This window comes from Equus przewalskii, chromosome 29 (genome assembly GCF_037783145.1).
Source record: "Equus przewalskii isolate Varuska chromosome 29, EquPr2, whole genome shotgun sequence".
NCBI lineage: Eukaryota > Metazoa > Chordata > Mammalia > Perissodactyla > Equidae > Equus > Equus przewalskii.
The window spans coordinates 25,871,501-25,891,824 of NC_091859.1; the positions used below are offsets into that span (position 1 = coordinate 25,871,501).

The window sequence follows — 20,324 nt, forward strand, 5'->3', positions numbered from 1 at the left end:
CCAAGCTCTATGGAACTGCAGTTCCTTCTCTGCTTCTGCCTTCTCACAACTCTCACATCCTATCCCCTACTACTTACTTCCTCTAAGACAAAGATTGCTGTTTTCTTCTTTATATCCTTCAGCATAAGAGCTAGCAAAAGATTAATTCTCATATTTGTTTGTTGAATAATTGAATAAGCTATTTATCCATTCACACCTCTTCCTTTCTCACTCCTTGACCTTTGACCTTTGCTGTGTCCTTGCCTCGTTTCTACCAGTTGAAATTCTGTTCAGGCTTCAAGGCACAGTTCCCATGCTCCTGCTTCACTGAAGCTTTTCCTGTTTTTTAAACTGAAAGTTGTCTTACCTGACTCTAAACTGTTAAAACAGCATTCATACCTATATTATAGTGTTACTCCTTGCCTTGGATATTAATTTTTTATAGATCTGCCATGTAAATGAGAAAGTCTTTAAGGTCTGTGTCTTAACTAATTTTTCTACCCCCTGTAGCCAAACCTAGACTATTGATAGCATAAACCATCATAGAAAATGTGAGCATAGTGATTATCACATTCTTGGTGCCATCTCAGTGTATTCATAGTCCAAGTTCATAATCTTTCATGGAACATCTCCTCATTGGCAAGTATTTATTGAGAACGTGTAAATTAGCTCCTGTTCTCTTTGGCTCTTTGAGGCTACATGGCACATGAAAAAGGTACTTAATAAATGTTGGGGATAGGAGTTGATGTTTCAATAGAAAATTTTAAAAGTTTATTTGTAAAACTGCAAGAGCTCAGCGCTAAGTTATTACAGGGACATTACATCAGTCAGGGCTCTCCAGAGAAACAGAACCAAAGAAATGGAGATGTATGTATATATGAAGAGACTTACTTTAAGAAATTAACTCCCGTGATTATGGGAGCCAACAAGTCCAGAATTTGTAGGGCTTGACAGCAGGCTGGAAACTCAGGCAGGATTTGATGCTGTAGGCTTGAGTCTGAAATTCATAGGTACGATATCTATGTTATAGTCTTGTGGCAGAATTCTTTATTTGGGAAGCGTCAGTTTTTGCTCTTAAGGCCTTCAACTGATTGGATGAGGCCCATCCACATGGTTGAGGGTAATCTTTATTTAAAGTCCACCAACTCTAGATGTTAACAACATCTACGAAATAAACTTTCATCGTAACACCTAGATTAGTGTTTCATTACATAACTCAGTACTGTACCCTAGCCCAGTGTCACATAAGGCTAATCATCACAGAGATTGAAACTAAGTATAAACAATAGTGCTACCCTTACTCTTATTTCTCTGTAATATCTAAAGAGGTCATAATTTCCAGCTTATTTTCTCTATATTAAGTAGTGGGACTTCCACAGTTTTGCTTTCTTTTGCCCAGGAGCAGAGGAATGCATTGTTTGCTAAATTCTTAGGAGCAGAGGCCCCACAACTAGTATTCTTTCATTTAATCCTTGTGGAAAACCGGGGAGGTCTTGCCTTCGTCAAGATGAGGAACTGAGACTCAGAGACATGAATTAAATAACTTCTGCCAAAGTCACATAGCTCAGGATGGCAGAATCACACACGCAGTGTGCTTTCCACCTTCTTTGCTTCTCCCTGCTTTTGTTCTTGAAATAAGCAAATAAAATCTCTTCGAACCTTGACAATTTATTCGTTCAGAGTTTTTTTAAAGTTCTAATATATCGTATGGATTGTACACAGAGAGAAAACAGTTTTCTCAAGTATTTTTAAAGCCTCCTAGAGCTTATGGATTAGGAAGAAATGAAGTAGAAGCTCTCCTCTCAGTCTGTTTTAGTAGATGATATAATTTGCTCTGAGGCAGTCCCATCTTCAAGTGTAACTTTTGACCACAGAACATTGCTCGCTCTTCCTCCTTCTGGGTAAGCAAGAGGCATGGTCACCTAAACTCGACCCTCTGTTGCCTGACAGCCGTATTTATCTTAAATGAAAATAAGGAAGAATATATTTTAACACTTCCCTGTTTACTGCATAGAAACTAGACAAGGAATCGAATCATTCCAAAAATCATCTGTGTTCTATTTTGGAATGTATTATTGTTTTGATTTCTTTCTATGTTTGGTTTAATTTAAGCTATTCTAAGCACATTCTGAATGATTTTCTGGGGTAGGGAACCTGGATTTCAGGGGATGGCCTGCCTGAGATTTGGAATTTCTGGAGAATAATTTTCTCAATAATTAAAACTTGTTTGTGCAATTAACAATGAAACTCTAGTCAAGGTGTTTTTGAACACTTGTCAGAGAGACTAAACCTAGTGAGTACTATCATCTTAAGAAAATAATCTCTGTTTTTTATCTGTAGTACCCACTTTCTCCTTTTATTTTTCCTTTTCTTAGGCAGTTAATCGCCCATTTGCAAGTTTTCTCTAAGTTTTCGAATCCACGGGCCTTATATCTGGAATCCAAATTATATGAACTGTATCTTCAGGTAAGTAAATTAAATTCTTGCCACTACAATTCTTTGAACTTTTCTCTACCATTTCCTTTGCCAAAGTAACTTTTAGGTTTTCAATAATTGTTGAATAGGGCCCATGTCTACATTTTAAGTATAATTTGTTTTTAAATTAATAGACTTTTTTTTGTACTTTGAGAAATAATTTTAGACAGCGCTAATTCAGTTGATTTTAAAGGCATCTTTGGTGACTAAACATTGGCTGTATTAACAGTGAGTGTAGCAAAACATGAATTACATGATGAGAATTAGCTTTTGGAAGGGAGGAGGGGACGTGCCGAGAGCAGTTGGCTACTTTTCACATCCAGGTAGGTTAACCTTATGGAGCTCTAGGATTTCAGGATCTGTCAGATTGAGTTCAAGCCGATAGTTGAAATAGTCTGTTGCAGTCACAATATATGACCCTGAATTCCAGAGAAGGTTGCAGAAAAAATTTAATGTCAGAAGCAGAAAAAGCATTGGATGTCATTCTGAGCCATCTGGGGAAACTAAATTTTCTTTTTCATTTGGATGTTTTTTAGATGAAACTTACATAATTTCAGCAGAATTTATCCATGTTCTGCGCATAATTTGGATATAACTTGTTTATAAAGCCAGAGCTCAATAGTCTCAGTTATCCACAGGAAGCAGAATTCTGAGCTGACATCAGAAAGGCCTCAGAGCTGGGTCTTCTTTCCTGGCATCGTACTGCCTGCCAATACCTTCCTGGTATTATATGAGCTTTTCCTTGTCACAGGACCAGCCCACCTGATGTAAATCCAGATTCACGTAGAGAATTGGTCTTGGCAGAAACTGATAGAGCCGAGTGTCTGGCATGTGGGATGCAGACGTCAAGAGTTTTGTTTCTGTTTTGTTCTGTGCATATATTCTATTCATCCTCCTTTACCTCCAGGAAAATGTAAGGCTGTTGTCAGGCATCAGCTTTAACCTACCTCTAAAGATTTAGATTCTAAGAGATCTAATTTAGCAAATTAATGCAAGTAAATTGCTATCGTGTGGTACATGTATATGTGACTTCATTAATTTATTCTACAAAATATCATTCTTAGTTGTTGCTACACCAAGATCAAATGGTGCAAAAAATAACGCTGGATTGCATAATGACGTATAAACATCCACATATCCTTCCTTACAGGTAAGTTATTTGAAGCTAAAGAAATGCTATTCTTTGGCTGATATTTGTCTTTCTACCTGACAGCCTCTTCTAAAATAATTTCATGAAGGCCTGGGAAATTTCCTTCTTTTCTAAGGCAATCATAGTGCTATTTTCAGGTAAGAAATGAAAATTGGAGGTATATTTGTTTGTTAAGAGTGCTTCTCCATGGATAATAATTAGATAGGAAAGAGAATATTAATTGAAAAGTATGTGTTGAAGAAGGTGATATTTCTCCTTGCTTATATAATGTCGTAAAATCTTAGTGATTACTTTGGGAATCACAATAATCACTTTCTAAGAACTGAAGAAAGCTTTTGTATTATGCTCTTTTAGACTGCTGAATTATTGACTAAGTCTAACTCCTTACCATTCCTTTTACCTTTTAAAATTTGAAAAACTGCCATTTTGGAAAGTAGTTTTGTAAAGATTTTCCTTTATGGATGTCAACCACAATAGAGACTATTCTTTAATACCTATTTCAATTATACGTATTATTCTACGTATTGCATTTTTTAAAAGTACCGTTAAGTGACGATTTGTGTTGTATTCTATTTTTAAAGGGAAAACTTACAAAGATTGCTTGAAGACAGAAGCTTTAAGGAAGAAATAGTGCATTTTAGCATTTCTGAAGATAATACAGTAGTGAAAACAACCCACCGAGCAGATCTGTTTCCTATTCTGATGAGGTATTTACACTGTCTGAAAACTGATTTTTTAAAAAGTTGATCACAGAAACAATTGTGAATATTAGTATTATAATTTTTTTCTCCAGTTGTAATGGAATATTTCATTTTGTATTGTCTTTTGATTTTTTTTTTTAATTGGACCTTTTGGGATAGTCAAATCGTTAGAGAGACTTACTTTAGAATATTTTGTCCCTAACATGAGGAAAGATCTTACTGTGGCATTATTTTAGTAATAATGTTAAGAGCCAGCCCTGGTGGGCTAGTGGTTAAAGTTCAGCACTTACCACTTCAGTGGCCTGGGTTTGCTTCCCTGTCACGGAACCACACCACCCGTCTGTCAGTTGCCATGCTGTGGCAGCAGCTCACATAGAAGAACTAGAACAACTTACAAGTAGGATGTACAACCATGTACTGTGGCTTTGGGGAGGAAAAAAATAAAAAATAATAATAGTCTTGAAATTAATTCCAATATTTCTCTAAGTTTCATTTTTGAGAAATACTAAAAATAGTTCATTCATTTAGTAGGTAACTAACTATGAGATATAAAAGCTGTTGATTTTTTGTGTTAATTATTTAACTATCCACATTACAAAACTTTGTTATTATTTTTAATAGTTTTCCTTGGATTTTCTTGGTTGAAAAATAATAGTAAATAACCGTTGTCAGATTGTTAGTCCCCTGTTTAAAAACCCTTTGAGGTCCTATTCTACAAGAATAAAATAGAAAGTCCTTACTAGTCTTTAGAGGGCCTGGTATAACCTAGCCCCAGACTGCCTCTCTAACCACGTTCCTTTCATTTCCCACCCGCCTCAGAGCCCAGTTCAGAGTCTTTTGGACTTGTTCATCCTTCTGCTTGGAACACATGACAGCTAACTCCTCTTCTTTACTCAGTCTCATTTCAAACATCCTATTATCAGAGATGCCTTCCTTGACCTCTTTATATAAAATCACTCGTTCCCCTAATCACTCTCTAGTCCCTTGCCTCCCTTTATTTGTCCTCACAATATAGTCATGTGTCACTTAACAATGGTGATACGTTCTGAGAAATGTGTCATTAGGCTATTTTATAATTGTGCAAACATCATAGAGTGTAGTTGCACAAACCTCGATGGTATAGCCTACTACTACACGCCTAAGCTATATAGTACTAACCTCTGTAACCAGTGTTGTATATGTGGTCAGTCGTTGACTGAAAGGTCACTATGCGGCACGTGACTGTACTTAATCATCCAGCATAGCCTCTTTCTTATTGTTTATCTCCCCTGCAGAAGGTAAACTCCATGGCCCCTAGTAAATATTGGTCAAATTAATTTTTTATTGTCTTTGTTTCCATATTTTAATCTATGTATTACCTCCATAGCCAAGAAGAATTAACTGTGATGGTAGTGGTTGGGTTATTTTCCTCCAGAGCAGCCGTTCTTAAAGTGTGGTCTGCTCGTTCGTGTCAGGGGGCTGTCCCTAAGACACTTTCAGCAGGTCACCAAGGTTATAACTTTTTTCATAGTACTACTAAGACATTATCTTTTTTCATTGTGCTAACGCTTGTGCCGCAGGCAAAAACAGTGTAGGGTAAAACTCCTGGTGCCTTAGCATGAATCAGGACAGGGGCTCCAAACTGTGCTACTCATTCTTCATTGCCACACACCTGGAGTTTATAAAAAGATCTAGTTTCACTTAATGTCCCTCATGAGTCTCAACCCTAGAGTACGTATCTTTTTACCATTCTGTATGGCGAAGTGGAAAATATGCATAAAATACTTATTCTGCACACTTGTTGTCTCCAGAATCGCATGTTTTCCAAATAACTGATGCATGTTATAGAACCATGCGTGGATAAAAGATCCCTTCAAAGTGCAAGATAGATTTTAATGTAACAGAGTTCACAATGTATGTTGATATAGTTTCAGATTCTACATTGAAACTAGCCTTAAGAAACTACCACTTGTGGAAGTTCAAAGTAGTGTCAAAGTAGAATATCCACAATTATCGGAAAAGAATTATCTGAAAGTTAAAAAAATATTTTTTCCTTCTCCAACTGTATATCTGTAGAAGTCTAGATTTTCTTCAACTGCAATATCTTGCAACAGATTGAATGCAGAAGTAGATGATGAGGATTCAGTTATCTTCTAATAAACCAGATAATAAAGAAATTTGAAAAAACAAAAGTAAAACAATGCCTCTAGTCTCACTAATTTTTGGAAGGGAGTGGTTTGGAAAATATAATTTTTTATTAGAAATGTTATTTCTGTTAACTTGTTTTAATTTCTATATCATAAATATCAATAGATAAAACTTACGTACTTAAAAAGTCTTTGGGGACGTCAATAATTTTTAAGAGTGTAAAGGGGTCCTAATATCAAAAAGGTCTAAACCACTGTCTTTGAATTTTGAATGTTAGGTCAATAAGTTTTATCATGTTAAGAAAGTAGGAGGCCCACCCTGTGGCTTAGTGTTTAAGTTCGCACACTCTGCTTCAGCGGCCTGGGGTTTCACCAGTTTGGATCCTGGGCACGGACATGGCACTGCTCATCAAGCCATGCTGAGGCAGTGTCCCGTACAGCACAACCAGAAGGACCTACAACTAGAATATATAACTATGTACTGGGGGGCTTTGGGGAGAAGAAGATTGGCAATGTATATTAGCTCAGGTGCCAATCTTTAAAAAAAAAAAAAAAAAGGAAAGAAAGTAGCTTCTGTTACTGGGTTATTTAGAATTTTATCAGGAGTGGATGTTGAATTTTATTAGAACGCCGACTGAGCATGTATTAAAATGGTCATATTAACTTTTTCCTGTGAGCTATCGTTCTGTATCAATCTAATAGATTTTACTAATGACTCTTCCTTCCATTCCTGGGATAATCCTCATTTGGCTTTGGTATAGTTTTACTGCAGCACTGGATACTGTATTTAAAAATGCTGTTTTTTCTGTTTATAAGCAAGATTGGTATATAGTTTTATTTTTGTTCCTTAACCAGTCTCAATATCACAGTTATACCACTATCATAAATGAAAAAGGGCTGTTTTCTTTCTCTCTGCTATGAAACTATATAATATAGAAATTATTTTTCCTTGAAAGTTTAAAAAATTCACCTGTAAAACTATATGAGCACTATATTTTCATTAAATTGAAATCTTTTCAGTTTCCTTATTTTACTTACAGTTATATTCTCTAGTTTTGTTTCCTTTTAGTTGTATAGTCTTGTTTTCGCTTTGCCTTGATTAGATTTTATTGCTTTTTTTTTTTTTGAGGAAGATTAGCCCTGAGCTAACTACTGCCAATCTTCCTCTTTTTGCTGAGGAAGACTGGCCCTGAGCTAAGATCCATGTCCATCATCCTCCATTTTATACGTGGGACGCCTACCACAGCATGGCTTTTGCCAAGCAGTGCCATGTCCACACCCGGGATCCAAACCGGCGAACCCCGGGCTACCAAGAAGTGGAACATGCGAACTTAACCGCTGTGCCACCGGGCTGGCCCCCTGCTTTTTTCTCCCACAAAGAACTACCTTCTGGCCTTTGTCTTTACTATTTCCTTCTTCCTGTTAACCTTAGCCTTGTTTTTTTATGGTTTGTCTAAATTTGTATGCTAAGTATCTAATTTCTATTTTCATTCTTCCTTGTTTCATAATATATCCATTTAAGTCTGTTGCGTTGCTATCCTAGTCTTTTAGAAAAACAAAACAGCTAGTATTATGTTTTAGGATTAACATGCAAACAAATCGTGTTCTTTTAACTTGTTAGAATTTTGTATGGCCGAATGAAGAATAAGACTGGGAGTAAAACCCAGGGGAAATCGGCTTCAGGCACCCGGATGTCCATTGTTCTGAGGTTCCTCGCTGGGACCCAACCTGAGGAGATCCAGATCTTCTTAGACCTGCTGTTTGAACCTGTGAAGCACTTCAAGAATGGTAGCTCTCAACTGCTTCTCACTCTGAATGCATGTTGTCCGCTGTGGACTTCTAATGACTAGGTTTCCCATGCTTAGCATCTTTCTAATGGAGTTGCTCCTCCCAGTCTCAATGCTGGTCCTTTTGCTGAAATGCAATTCATTTTAACTTTGAATTACGTGGAGCTCACGATTGATCCTGGGGATTATCAGCATCCATGTGTTTGTAAGCCCCTGATTAGAAAATGTGTATCTTTTTTGTTGTGCATTTAGGCTATTTGAAAAATGGTAAATACTTATCCCTATACAAGGAGTAGGTTTCCTCTAAGAAATATAAAGCATGCTGCTAAATTAATCTCCATTGTCTTGGTGCTGACTCATTGATTGGGTCATTCATAATTGAGTAATGATTTGTTGAATACCTTTTGTGCCCTGGACACTCTGTTGAAAATAGAAAAGTGACTATTTATAATCTGTGCCCTCAACCTCACAGTCTAAACAAAGTGGATGTAATAAGTGTATACAATGAGCTGTAAGACTCTGTGGTATGTTCTCTGGTATGCAATGTTAGTAATTAATAATAATAGTCGCTAAAATTTATTGAGTGCTTACTTCATGCCAGACATTATAATGGACCCCTTTACATACGACTCAATTGTTCCTTAAAACCACCACATTGAGGTATCATTACTTGATACCTCATTACTTTTGTCCCCATTTTACAAATGAGGAAAGTGAGGCTAAGAGAAGTAGGTATTTTGCTTATGGCCACTCAGCTAGAAAATGATGGAGTTGGGATTTGAACCCAGATCTTTCTGACTACAAAACTTCTGCTCCAGTCTCATAATTGCTTTGCCTAAAGGCAAACATAGATATTTATTTGTAAGGTGGTGTGTTGCATATGTTTCATATTTTTTTTTATGATAATGGATCCAGCTGTTTAAAAGGTTTTCATTCATTATAGTATTGCCCTGTGAAGGAAATTGGCTCTAATGAATACAAAAGTTTTTGTTCAGTGTAATGGCCTTCATTGTAGGAGGGCAGCTATAAATGATGCTCTTGTGGATGGACTACTTAGGTGTATGAATCAGTAAGCTCATGATCTCATACCGGTTGGTTTGAAGTCAAGCTCAAACATACAATTCAAGTCTTTAAAGTGTGAAATCAGTATGACGGCTGTTAGAAAGGGCTCTTGTTTTATTTATTCACCAGGGGCTACAAGACAAATAAAACGTTTGGTTCTCAGCCTTCAGGGAGTTTGTAATGTAACAAGGCATTCTCTACGAAACTGCTGAAGTCAGCGTAGTTAGTGAAAGCTGTATGGAACATTGCTAGTTAGAATAAAAGACTGTTAGTAACTCAGGTTTTGAGGAATAGGATAAATAGGGTGACAGTTGGGTTTAGAGACTTAGTTGTGTCACATGTTTCTTATTCTGCTTTATTCCTTAGTTTCTTCATCTCTAAAGTAATAATAGTAAAACCTATCATACCTAGCTCTGAATATTTAGTAAGAATCAAAAGGGGATAGTACATGAGGAAAGTACGTTATCATTTATAAATCATTATAACAACAGAAAATACTGTACTATTGAGGAAAATTGAAAAGAAGCTATAATTATAAGTAATAACAAATGAATATTTCCCTTTGCATGATATCTCTGTTCCTCTGTTTTCACTAGGAGAATGCCATTCTGCAGTCATTCAAGCAGTAGAAGATTTGGATTTGTCTAAAGTTCTTCCTTTGGGTCGTCAGCATGGTATCTTAAATAGCCTTGAAATAGTATTGAAGAACATTAGTCATCTGATCAGTGGGTACTTACCAAAGATTTTGCAGATACTGCTCTGTATGACAGCAACTGTATCACACATCCTTGACCAACGAGAAAAGGTGAGAGAGACTCACTGTAGAGACTGTCTTCTTGGGCTGATATGAGTCTGTGTCTTACTTCGGAAATGAGTGGGGGCCCGAGTATCCAACATCCTTCCTAACATCCATCCTAAATCTTTCTTATGTAACTCTTTGAAAGTATCTCTTTAAAACAATCTTCTTCCATATATTGGGAATCTTCGTTGTTATAAATATTTATGTATTGCTAGAAAATGCAAATGATATCAAGTGTATATTTTAAAAAGGGGTGAAATAGTAGGGAGTGAGTTAGTTCTGTATATGTCTCAGAAACCAAAGTCAGGGATGGTTGATGTTTCTTAGATTTTAATTTCAGGAGTCTAGAATTGTAGACATCTTCCAAGTCTCATTTATTCTGGATGGTTGGAGAAGGAATAGAATACTGTTGGCATCGTCCTTGTTATTTTGAGACAGAGTTCCTCAAAGCTCTTTTAAAAGTAAATGCTTGCTTACTATAGGTATAGTGTTTGAATGAAGGTAAGCAGCAGGATCAGACAAGACAAGCCAGCCTGCTAACTGCCAGGAGGCTTCACAAGATGGTGCTCAGCAAGTTCTCTTCTGAATTGTATTCAAGACAGTATATTTGTGTTCTGTTGAAGCAGGTATGTGGACATAGGTGTACTCTGTGGAGTTTAGGGAAACTTAATGTCTTATGGACTGAAGGCTTCTTGGAGAAAATGGAACTTGAAGTGAAGATCCAGACTCAGACTTCTGCTGTTGATCCTCAGTTAATGATAAATAGGCACAGTTTTAATTTGGCTAAAATTCGTTTCATTTGATTTATGGATATGCCTGGTAAATTGCCTCAAATATGGCCGTGATAATGGAAAATTCACAGCCAAAATTTTATGCTGCTTTTTGGGGCTGTGCATGGATATAAATCTGCTTTAGTAATGAAATAATATTCTCTGATTACCAAGATCTGGAGATTTAGAACACACCTTCCATTTTGGTAGGCACCATTTTATTTTCCTCATTCTTTCTTTTGTGCCTTCAACAAATATTAATTGAGCCCCTACTAATGTCAGGCACTGTTCTAGGCACTGGGGATGTGGCAGGAAATAAAGGAAACGGAAATTCCTGTCCATTTATTTATTCAGTAAATACTCACTGCATGCCTATTACCTACCAGACACTGTCCGGGTGGGGAATGAGGTGAGGACTCAGGATCATGAGGAGAAAAATAATAAATAAATACACAAATACTTAGAATTATGTCAGATGTTCTGAGAGGAAAATAAAATGACACCCAACTACAGATCTCTGAAAATCATTCTCTGTGTAGCTCTTCCCTCTCCAGTACTCTGCCCTGTGAATTCTAGCCACTTTGGCCTCCCCAAGCCACACAACTCTGTCTTCTCATCTTAGGAAGATGGCTGGATTCTGCCTGGGCTCTTCCTTCCCACACTAATGCCTGAAACCCTCCAGGCGGGAAGCTGGGGATGTCTGGGACTCACCTCATCTGTTTCCCTCTCTTGGCACTTAACTGTCCTCTGCTGCCTGCTGTCCAGTGTCTGAAAATCAGTGTGGCATATATTCTGTTCAGTCTTTTAGTTGCTTGGCAGGGAGGCTAAATCTGGTCCCTGTTGCTCCAGAAAGGAACAGCCAGAATAATCCTCCAGCTAACACAGGGCTGGGAACAGCTCATGTTCCCAAACAGCCAGAGCAGAAACTTTGTAATACCCAGGGTGTCAGGAAGAGTCCTTGGCAGGAGCCTGCCTCAGTGGTGGAGCAGATTAGTCCTGTAATAAAGGCTGCTTTGGTATCACCTAGCAAAGCTTAAAAAGATCACACTTTTTCCAAGTAAATTAACTGCGTCCCAGAACAAAACTCAAAAACTTGAAAAATTTAAATGAAAATAAAATTCACGGTGTCTGACATCCAGTCAAGTTTTACCAGGCATGCCAAGAAGGAAGAAAATGTTGCTGATAATGCGGAGAAAAAACAATCAATAAAAGCAGATCCAGAAATGACAGAGATGATAGAATTAGTCAAGGACTTAGAACAGCTCTTGGAAATACACTCCATATATTCACAAAAGTAGAAGAAAGCATGAGCATGTTGAGGAGAGACAGATAGATGTGAAGAACTTAAAATGAGGGAATGTGATAAGAGGTGACCAGACTTGGGGTGGATGGGTGCTGCTTTTCCTAGGGTGGTCAGGGTCCTCTCTAAGGAGGTGATATTTGAGCTTATACCTGCCCACTCATGGGAAGAATATTTCAGGCGGAGAAAATGCCTAGTAGCGCAAAGTTCCTGAGGTGGAACAGTCTTGGCGTGTTCTAAGAACAGGCAGAAGGCTGAGATGGCTAGCACACAAGGAGTGCGAGGAATCATATAAGATGAGGTGAAGAGGTAGGTAGGGCCTCGTGGGCTATGAGGAGGAGCTGGGTTTACTTCTAAGGGTTCTGGGAAACCTCTGAGAGGTTTGAAGCAGGGGAGTGATAAGGTCTGTTTGATGTTTTAAAAACGTCACTTTGCTTTGTGGAAAAGAGGCTGTGGGGGGCCAAAAGTGGAAGCTGAAAAGAAGTCTTGAACAATTTTTTGTCTGTGTTACGTGAGTTTCAGGCCCATAGGGAGAATTATGTGAGAATTTTCACTTTTGCTTCATGGCAAGTGATAGTGACTTTATCTATACATGGATATATTAAATCATGAAAAGTTAGAGGTTTTATAAACCCTGTGTAAGTCCTCTGACTTTGGTTAACTTAGAAGTTATTCAGTAACGCATCCTTACTCCCGAATCAACAATCAGTAACTCAAAGGACCATTTATGCAATTTCACAGTTCATTAGTTAGTGAAGTACCCAAGCTTCCTGACAGATAGGGGCTTTCCTTTTTTTTTTTTTTTTTTTTTGATTCTTGAATGAGTCCAAAGAATTCTTTGAAATGCTGTACTGAATTATTGCACAGTAATATTGCTTAAGTGAGTTAAAGTTCTACATTTGTGTGTTTGAGCTAAATTATACATTTACTTTTTTGTATCTTTCAGATCCTCCAAGACATTGACTGACACTGAAAAGTATATAGTGAGGGTTGTTTTGGTTGATTTTACTTTTTTCGTACATATCAACAGCATAGTAACTTGTGAATGTATATAAACTCAGTCATATTGACTATTCCTGTAGCAACTAAACTCTACAAATGCCTACTTTCAGAGTTTTTCTCCAGGTTATTCCCAAAGTTACTGAGTAAACTGGGCAGCTGGCCCTGTAGTTAGGGAGGTGAATAGAACATGTAGATCCTACGAAAAGTAGTTGCTAGAAACTTGATGGGTATGTGAAATATGATTCCTCAGACTTGCACAGCAAATTAATGGTATCCTTGTTCCTATTCACTTGAATTTAAAATGTGCTGTTTCAGATTCAAATACTTCTGTTGATCAGAGTATCAGGTTTTTGTGACAAATAACTTCCCTATTAGTTTTCTTCACAATATCTTGGCCACGTGACTTGATATTCATTGTATTAGAGCATTTGTGTTGTCTTTATAAATTTCAGAGTAGTTTTTAGATTTTGATGTAGGTAATTAAGGTCATATGTAAAAAAAGTTGCCACTTATATCTCAAGAGCTCACAATATATTAATCAAGTGGAAAAGCATTTAGGGTTTGAGTCTTCCCCCATTTGTTTGGTTTTTATAACATTCTGTGCTTGGGAGAAATCTCTTCTCAAATTTATAATCCCCCCTTACCAGGTATCTTCTGCATTTTCAGTCTCCCACATAATTTAATAAATTCTGTTCAGTAAGATTTTAGGTTGGTGGTCTAGTGGTTAAGATCCAGCACTCTCACCACCATGGCCCGGGTTGGTTTCCTAGTAAGGGAGCCACACCACCTGTCTGTTGGTTGTCATACTGTGGCTGCTGTGTGTTGCTGAAAGCTATGCCACTAGTATTTCAAATACCAGCAGGGTCACCAACGGTGGACAGGTTTCAGCAGAGCATTGTCTGATGTGACATCAGAAGGTGAGATGATGGCGCAAAAAGACTGAACAGGGTTCCCCTCTGCTGTATACAGCGTTGCTAAGATTCAGATTGACTCAACAGTAATAACGGCAACAAAAATTTTAAGTTGAGGTCAGGACTATGGCTGTCATGCCATTGGACCCGTTGGTGGGAGGTCACTAAATTGTTCTACTCTGAATCTGAACAAAGTGGCTGCGTGTTTGTGATTTTATAACTCGTAGAGAAGGAGATGCCAGTAGAAGTAGCAGTATCTCTTATAAAAGAAGTTTGCTGTTAATTCAGACATCCACCCACTCCAGCCTCTGTGCCTCTCAATAGACAAATCTTGTTTGTTTCCAAATTGTATTTTTCTTTGAACTGTGTATTTTGACATCTTCTAATGCCTTAATTCAGTTGCTTCATTCTCTTTTACTGCATGAAGTATTCCACTGTAGGGAGAGACTGTAAGTTCTTTAACTAATCCCCTAGACTAATTATAACAAGAATAATTGAAAACTAGTTTTAGAAAAGGCAAAAAATGATACAAGTATGACAACAAAAAAGGAAAGTGACTTTCGTTTGAAATGAAGGTTTTCTATATTTTTTTTCTAATCTAAGGTATCCTGATGGCAAAAAAAGAAGTTTTGTTTAGAATGTGTTCTGTTCATAGGAAGAAATCAGGCTTTTATTCGAGACAATGACTTGAATAAAAAAGTAACACAATGTAGAACACAAAACAGCTGTTCTGGTTGTGATTTTTTTCCCCATAAGGACATTCTAGTGTGGTTTTACTGGGCAGTGATAATGGAACACATCTCACCATCTGATTTTTTGTCTCTCTGCTTTCCCCATCTTGTTCAATGAGAAAAGCATTATGACTTCCTCAGTTGGACATTTCCACGTGAATCAGGGCCAAAGTCAACAGACTTAATAACAGGATTTCCAGTTTGATTCTTAGCCATCTGAGCCCGAGTGCCTCCCTGAGGAGTCAAGGGTAAAAATGATATATTTTTTTCAATAGGAGATCTTTGTTTTACAGATACAGCTGAGGTTTATTAACCCACTGAAAAATTTAAGACGTCTTGGAATCAAAATGGTCACTGATGTCTTTTTGGATTGGGAGTCCTATCAGTTCAGAACAGAAGAAATTGACGCTGTGTTTCATGGTGCAGTTTGGCCCCAGGTAAACCTGGATTTCTTTATTTGGCCCAGATACCTGCTGCTGCTTCCTTTGTTGAATATCCATCTTAGTCTTTTCTTCTACATCAAGCCTTTATTTCTAGCAGTTTTAGAACACTTCTCTTTGCCTCCACTACCACCTAAAGCTCAAGAGCTAGTTTCTGCAGTGCCATGGCATTTATACCTAAGGCTAATTTGACTGTGATTGTGTCTCTTAAGCAAATGTAACATAACTTTTGTAGCACCTCACATGATGTGCCTCTGGATTTTGACAAGCATGAGGGAAATACACAGGTATTTTTGTTACATATTTCCTTGTTTGATTTCTCTGGTTGTAATCACTTGATGATAACTGGTATAGTTATAGCTAGGAAGACTGTAGGAGAGACTTCATTTTAGGAAAAATTTCTTACTGCTTGAGCTCTGTCACTTCTGGCGAACTGCAACCTAAAGTGCCTTGTTCCTTTCAAGTGTCTAGCACTTCCATGCGCCATCTTTGCAGTTTTTCCTCAGTAGATGTTATTTTGGATTCCCTTATTTTTTCCTCAGGTGTCCTTTGAATGGTCATCTCTGTCCTTTGGCTCTTTTACCCTCTTGTGTGGTTTCTATGCTTATTCTGCTTTTAGTTGTTTTTTTCCTACAAGTCTGTATAGGATTTTATGCTGTATTCTGTTTTTGTTTTGTGTCCCAGATCAGCAGGCTTGGGTCTGAGAGCCAGTATTCTCCTACTCCTCTGCTGAAACTAATTAGCATCTGGAGCAGAAATGCAAGGTATAACCTTTCTGTTTCCCTTTTTTTAAAAAGTGTTTTAGACAAATCTAGTCAAAGCTAGTCAAGACAACTAATAATATCATTTATGATGTTTCCCTATAGTGAACTACTATAGGTCCAAATAAAGAGAGTAAGGCAGCTGAACTTAAAAATAGACAATTTAAAGAAAAATACGGGTTGCTAAACTAAAATATGTATAGTGTGATGCAGGAAAAATGCTGTGCGTGTGTGTAAATAGAAAATATCTAGAAAGATACCTGAGAAACTGTTAATGTTACCATAGCATGTGGAGGTTTGGGTGGGCCAGGGCGGGAAGGGAGACTCTTTGCGATACATCTTTGAAGTGTTTGAATTATTTATAATTAGAAAAAAGAAAAAGTAGATAAAATAACATTTTGCAGTTTAATGTAAGTAAGAATTGTAGCGTGTATGTTATATCAAAACGTACACATTTTTGTGTTTTACTCCTTCATTAAAACTTAAAAATTATAAGTTTTGGAATTGACAGGGATGTTCTTCGAATGTGTAATAATTCTGTCAGCAGTTTGATTTGGCCTGGCAAAGGGGAAAACAGACTGTGAAACACACCAGATAGTAATATCAGGACATAAATATGATTTTTTGCATGCTTGCTTGAAAATAAAAACTAATTGCAAGTGGCATGCTGTCTTTTTCCCAGTTCCCACTTAAAATCAGAAAAATTTCATAGACTTTTTAGATTTTTTAGACGTCTTATATTCTTTGTAAAACTCCATCTAAATATGCATACAGCTCTCATAGTCATAAATCAATATCCTTTTGAGGATGTTATGAACTGTTAATAGGACCTTCATCTACCGATGGTTCAGAGATACTGTGTTACAGACCAAATGCGTATTTACTGAGGAGTGTGGAAACTTTACCTATGTTGTTTATCTCAGTGATGGAAACAAACATAAGTTTGCCCTGATCTGTTTTGAAGAATGAGAGAGACACTAAAAGAAAACATTTTACTGTTGATTCAGTAATGTTAAAATCTTGGCATTGGTTTTTACAAAATTGGGAGCATGCTGTATAAACAGCTTTTGGTTTTGTTTTTTTCACGTACCATTATGTCATGAACATTTCCCCATGTCCTTAAATAGTCTTCAAAAACAAAGCAAAGACCTTGACATTCTTCCACAGCAAAGCTTGTTTTATTTTTACTGGGAGGAAGGGTTCTTTTCATTTATTTCCCAATTTGAGAAAGCAGTTACATATCTTGTTTTATCACTGGACATTTATAAGCAGCACTTTAGGCGTATTTGAGAAATGTTTTATAGTTGTGTAATTTTTATGCAAATAAGCCATGAAGGACTTTCATCCGAGAAGACTTTACAGTAGTGGCTCAGTTTTGTGTTAGTTGGGTCCTTACTCTAGGTGTAGATCCACATCACTGGATGCCGCTTCGTTCTCTTCTGCAGTTCCTCTTTCATTTTTGGTTGGAGAAAAATAGAAGTCACATAGCAATAGAAGAGGTAGGCAGTAGAGCTTTATTTTCTTTTCTATTTAACACTTAACCTGAAGGAAATCTTCAGAAGGGTTAACTTCCCTTGAAATCTCCATAGCAACAGCTGTGCATTTTGTAGTTGTGTGTGAAAGAATTAATGAATGAAAATTTTGGAACCACTTGATGGGAATGTTACTCTCCAATAAAAAAATAAATTTTTATTTTAAAGTATGCTTACAGTTTACCTAATGTCAATCAGACATTTAAACAGGTTTTCATCTACAGAGAGAAATCTAGCGTTTTACTTCGGATTTGGATAAATGCAGGTAGATCTGAACTATAGCCAATGTCTTTAAGATTACAACTAAGGTTAAATTGCTCAGAAATTAGGTGAACTCAAGACAACAAAAACTTGCTTACTAACTAGAGTGACCATATAGTCTATTGTCCAAGCTGAAACTTTCCTGAGGGTTGAAAGAGATACTATAAATAAGTAAGCCAAAACAACCACCATAAACTGGGACTGTCCCTGGCCACTTGCTTAATATCGGCTCTGGTTCTGACCACCGTAACCTCTGTGTGGCTCAGTATCTTCCTCCTCTGTGTTCTCTCCACTACTGGAAGGCCCTGTGATCACATCCTGCCTTTATTGCACTCATCCCTCTTCATAGCTTACCTGCCTAAAGCTCCTTGGGGGCAAAGACCATTTTGCATTTATTGTATCTTCCTCCACAGAGGGTTACCCCTCTTTATCCATGGTTAGTTGTTATTCATTGCATGTTGAACAAGTCATTGAAATGTTTGATTGAGCCATATACTTAAGCATGAAGCATGCCCAGTGTGGCATCAAGTTATATTGCTGTTCAAGAAACACAGTTTGGTCACTTAGAAGTTGCATTGGATTTGAATGGGCTCTTACCAGGACCTTGCCAGCAGTTGAAAGCAGTGCCCTCACTTTTTCTGCTTGAAAAATTTTACAACATACAGCATACTGGTTAAGAGCACAGTCTCTGAAGCCACACAAACATGACTTCAAATCCTAGCACCACAGTGTGTCCTTTGGCAAAGTTGGCCTCTTTGAGCCTCAGTTTTGCCACCTGTAAAATAAAGAGTAAGAGTACCAACCTCGTTGATAATAGAGATGATAATATATCAAGTATCCTGCTTGCTGCCTGTGCATGCTGTGCCCAATATCTGTTGGACAAAGATGTATGAACATAAGCTCTTACAACTTTCCTATCAGTTTGTCAGTACTGAGTATGTTAAAGTGCTTGAGCCCTTTTTCCAGTGATGATGAATTGGTAAAGCCAAACTATCTGAATTTTTTCAGTTTGACCTTCCTACTAACTGTTAGGATTGCATCTCTGACTGTAAAATACCTGCTGGTTTGCCCTTGGCTGGAAAGCCTTTGTGCTCTCTACCCTTGTCCGTGTGTTTCCACTGGGGGGGTGCTCAGGGGCCCTCAGGGGCGTGCTCATATCATTTGTGTGAGGCTTTCTTACTGGGGATGGGTTCATTTACCTCCCCTGAGAGATGATCCCAATCTCTGAACGTTGCATATCCTGATACAGCAAATGTTTCTTTGGTCTGTACTCCTAATTCCCATGTTGTAGTACATTGGTTTTTATGTGAGTGTGTAAACATTCACATTCTAGAAGGCTTATACATGAAAAACAGCCTGTCTTCAATACATTTCTTTTAGAAAGGGCTTAGTCTTTGGAGTTAGACTGTTTCAAATCTCAGCTCTATCACTTATTAGCTCAATGGCTATTTGTAAGGTGCCTAGAATTATTATCCATCAAATTTTAGATTTTAAAGTAATTTCCCTTCTGAGTAATCTTATTAATGTTCATACACATATACATATATATTTGTTAAACTCAGTATAAAAATTCATCTGGAACATGTTTTTAGAAATAAACATATTGAGAAATGTGATGACTATTTCAATGTTTTTTTTCTTGCAGATATTTCCCTTTCCTGGCTAAACAGAAACCTGGGCACCCAGAATGTGATATCCTGACCAATGTTTTTGCAATTCTCTCAGCAAAGAATCTCTCTGAAGCCACAGCCAGTGTTGTGATGGATATAGCCGATGACCTTCTTAACCTTCCAGATTTTGAGCCCACAGAAACAGTTTTGAGCTTGCCAGTAACTGGATGCGTGTACACAGAAAGTGCAGATGGTATGTATGCTATACAAAGCAAATGATGCTTAGACTTCTGAGGTGGCATTTGTTCCCTCAGAAAGGAAAAAGTGAGTAGAATTTGACTCATAGTAACTTATGCAATTAAAAGAATTTCTTTTCTCTAGGAATTAATACCAATTTATATAAACTGAATTTTCTCTGCAGTGGTAGAAATTCAGATTATTTACTCTCCAGAAAGTTCAGCCATCCTCCGGGAAATTATCAAATGGTTCCCACTGTCGTGTCTTCTGAATTCTTCCTACCATATTATCCTAACAGTTCTTTTACTGTTAACAAAAATGGTTTAAATAAAACCTCAGGGCTCTGGTATATAAATTTTTAATTTAGCTAATGATGTAGCTGTTTTGACTAAGAAGAAAGTTATTTAATCTTTAGAGTTGAAATTTAATTTTCATGGTAATTGAGTGCTTTCCTTGTTTGTCATTATAAAGATATTGTACAATTATCCTTTAAGAGAGTAGTTAATTAAAATCAAAACATTTATCCCTATTTATTTCAGAGTCTATCACGACAGGAGGACGGTTAATTCTACCTCATGTACCTGCAATTCTCCAGTATCTGAGCAAAACCACGATAAGTGCAGAAAAGGTGAAAAAGAAAAAGAATAGGGCACAAGTCAGTAAGGAACTTGGCATTCTTTCAAAGTAAGT

General features: G+C 37.2%; 1 protein-coding gene across 2 annotated transcripts in view; it reads left to right on the top strand.

The window, feature by feature from the left end:
• UTP20 (UTP20 small subunit processome component) overlaps positions 1-20,324 on the top strand; it is a 92,868-nt gene that overhangs the window by 34,483 nt on the left and 38,061 nt on the right. For both annotated transcript variants that reach the window (XM_008527446.2, XM_008527447.2), the window contains exons 23-31: positions 2,355-2,445; positions 3,519-3,604; positions 4,186-4,311; positions 8,053-8,219; positions 9,877-10,085; positions 15,087-15,230; positions 15,918-15,997; positions 19,433-19,650; positions 20,174-20,318. In XM_008527446.2, the coding sequence (XP_008525668.2) occupies positions 2,355-2,445; positions 3,519-3,604; positions 4,186-4,311; positions 8,053-8,219; positions 9,877-10,085; positions 15,087-15,230; positions 15,918-15,997; positions 19,433-19,650; positions 20,174-20,318 (1,266 nt within the window). The remainder of the gene's footprint in view (positions 1-2,354; positions 2,446-3,518; positions 3,605-4,185; positions 4,312-8,052; positions 8,220-9,876; positions 10,086-15,086; positions 15,231-15,917; positions 15,998-19,432; positions 19,651-20,173; positions 20,319-20,324) is intronic.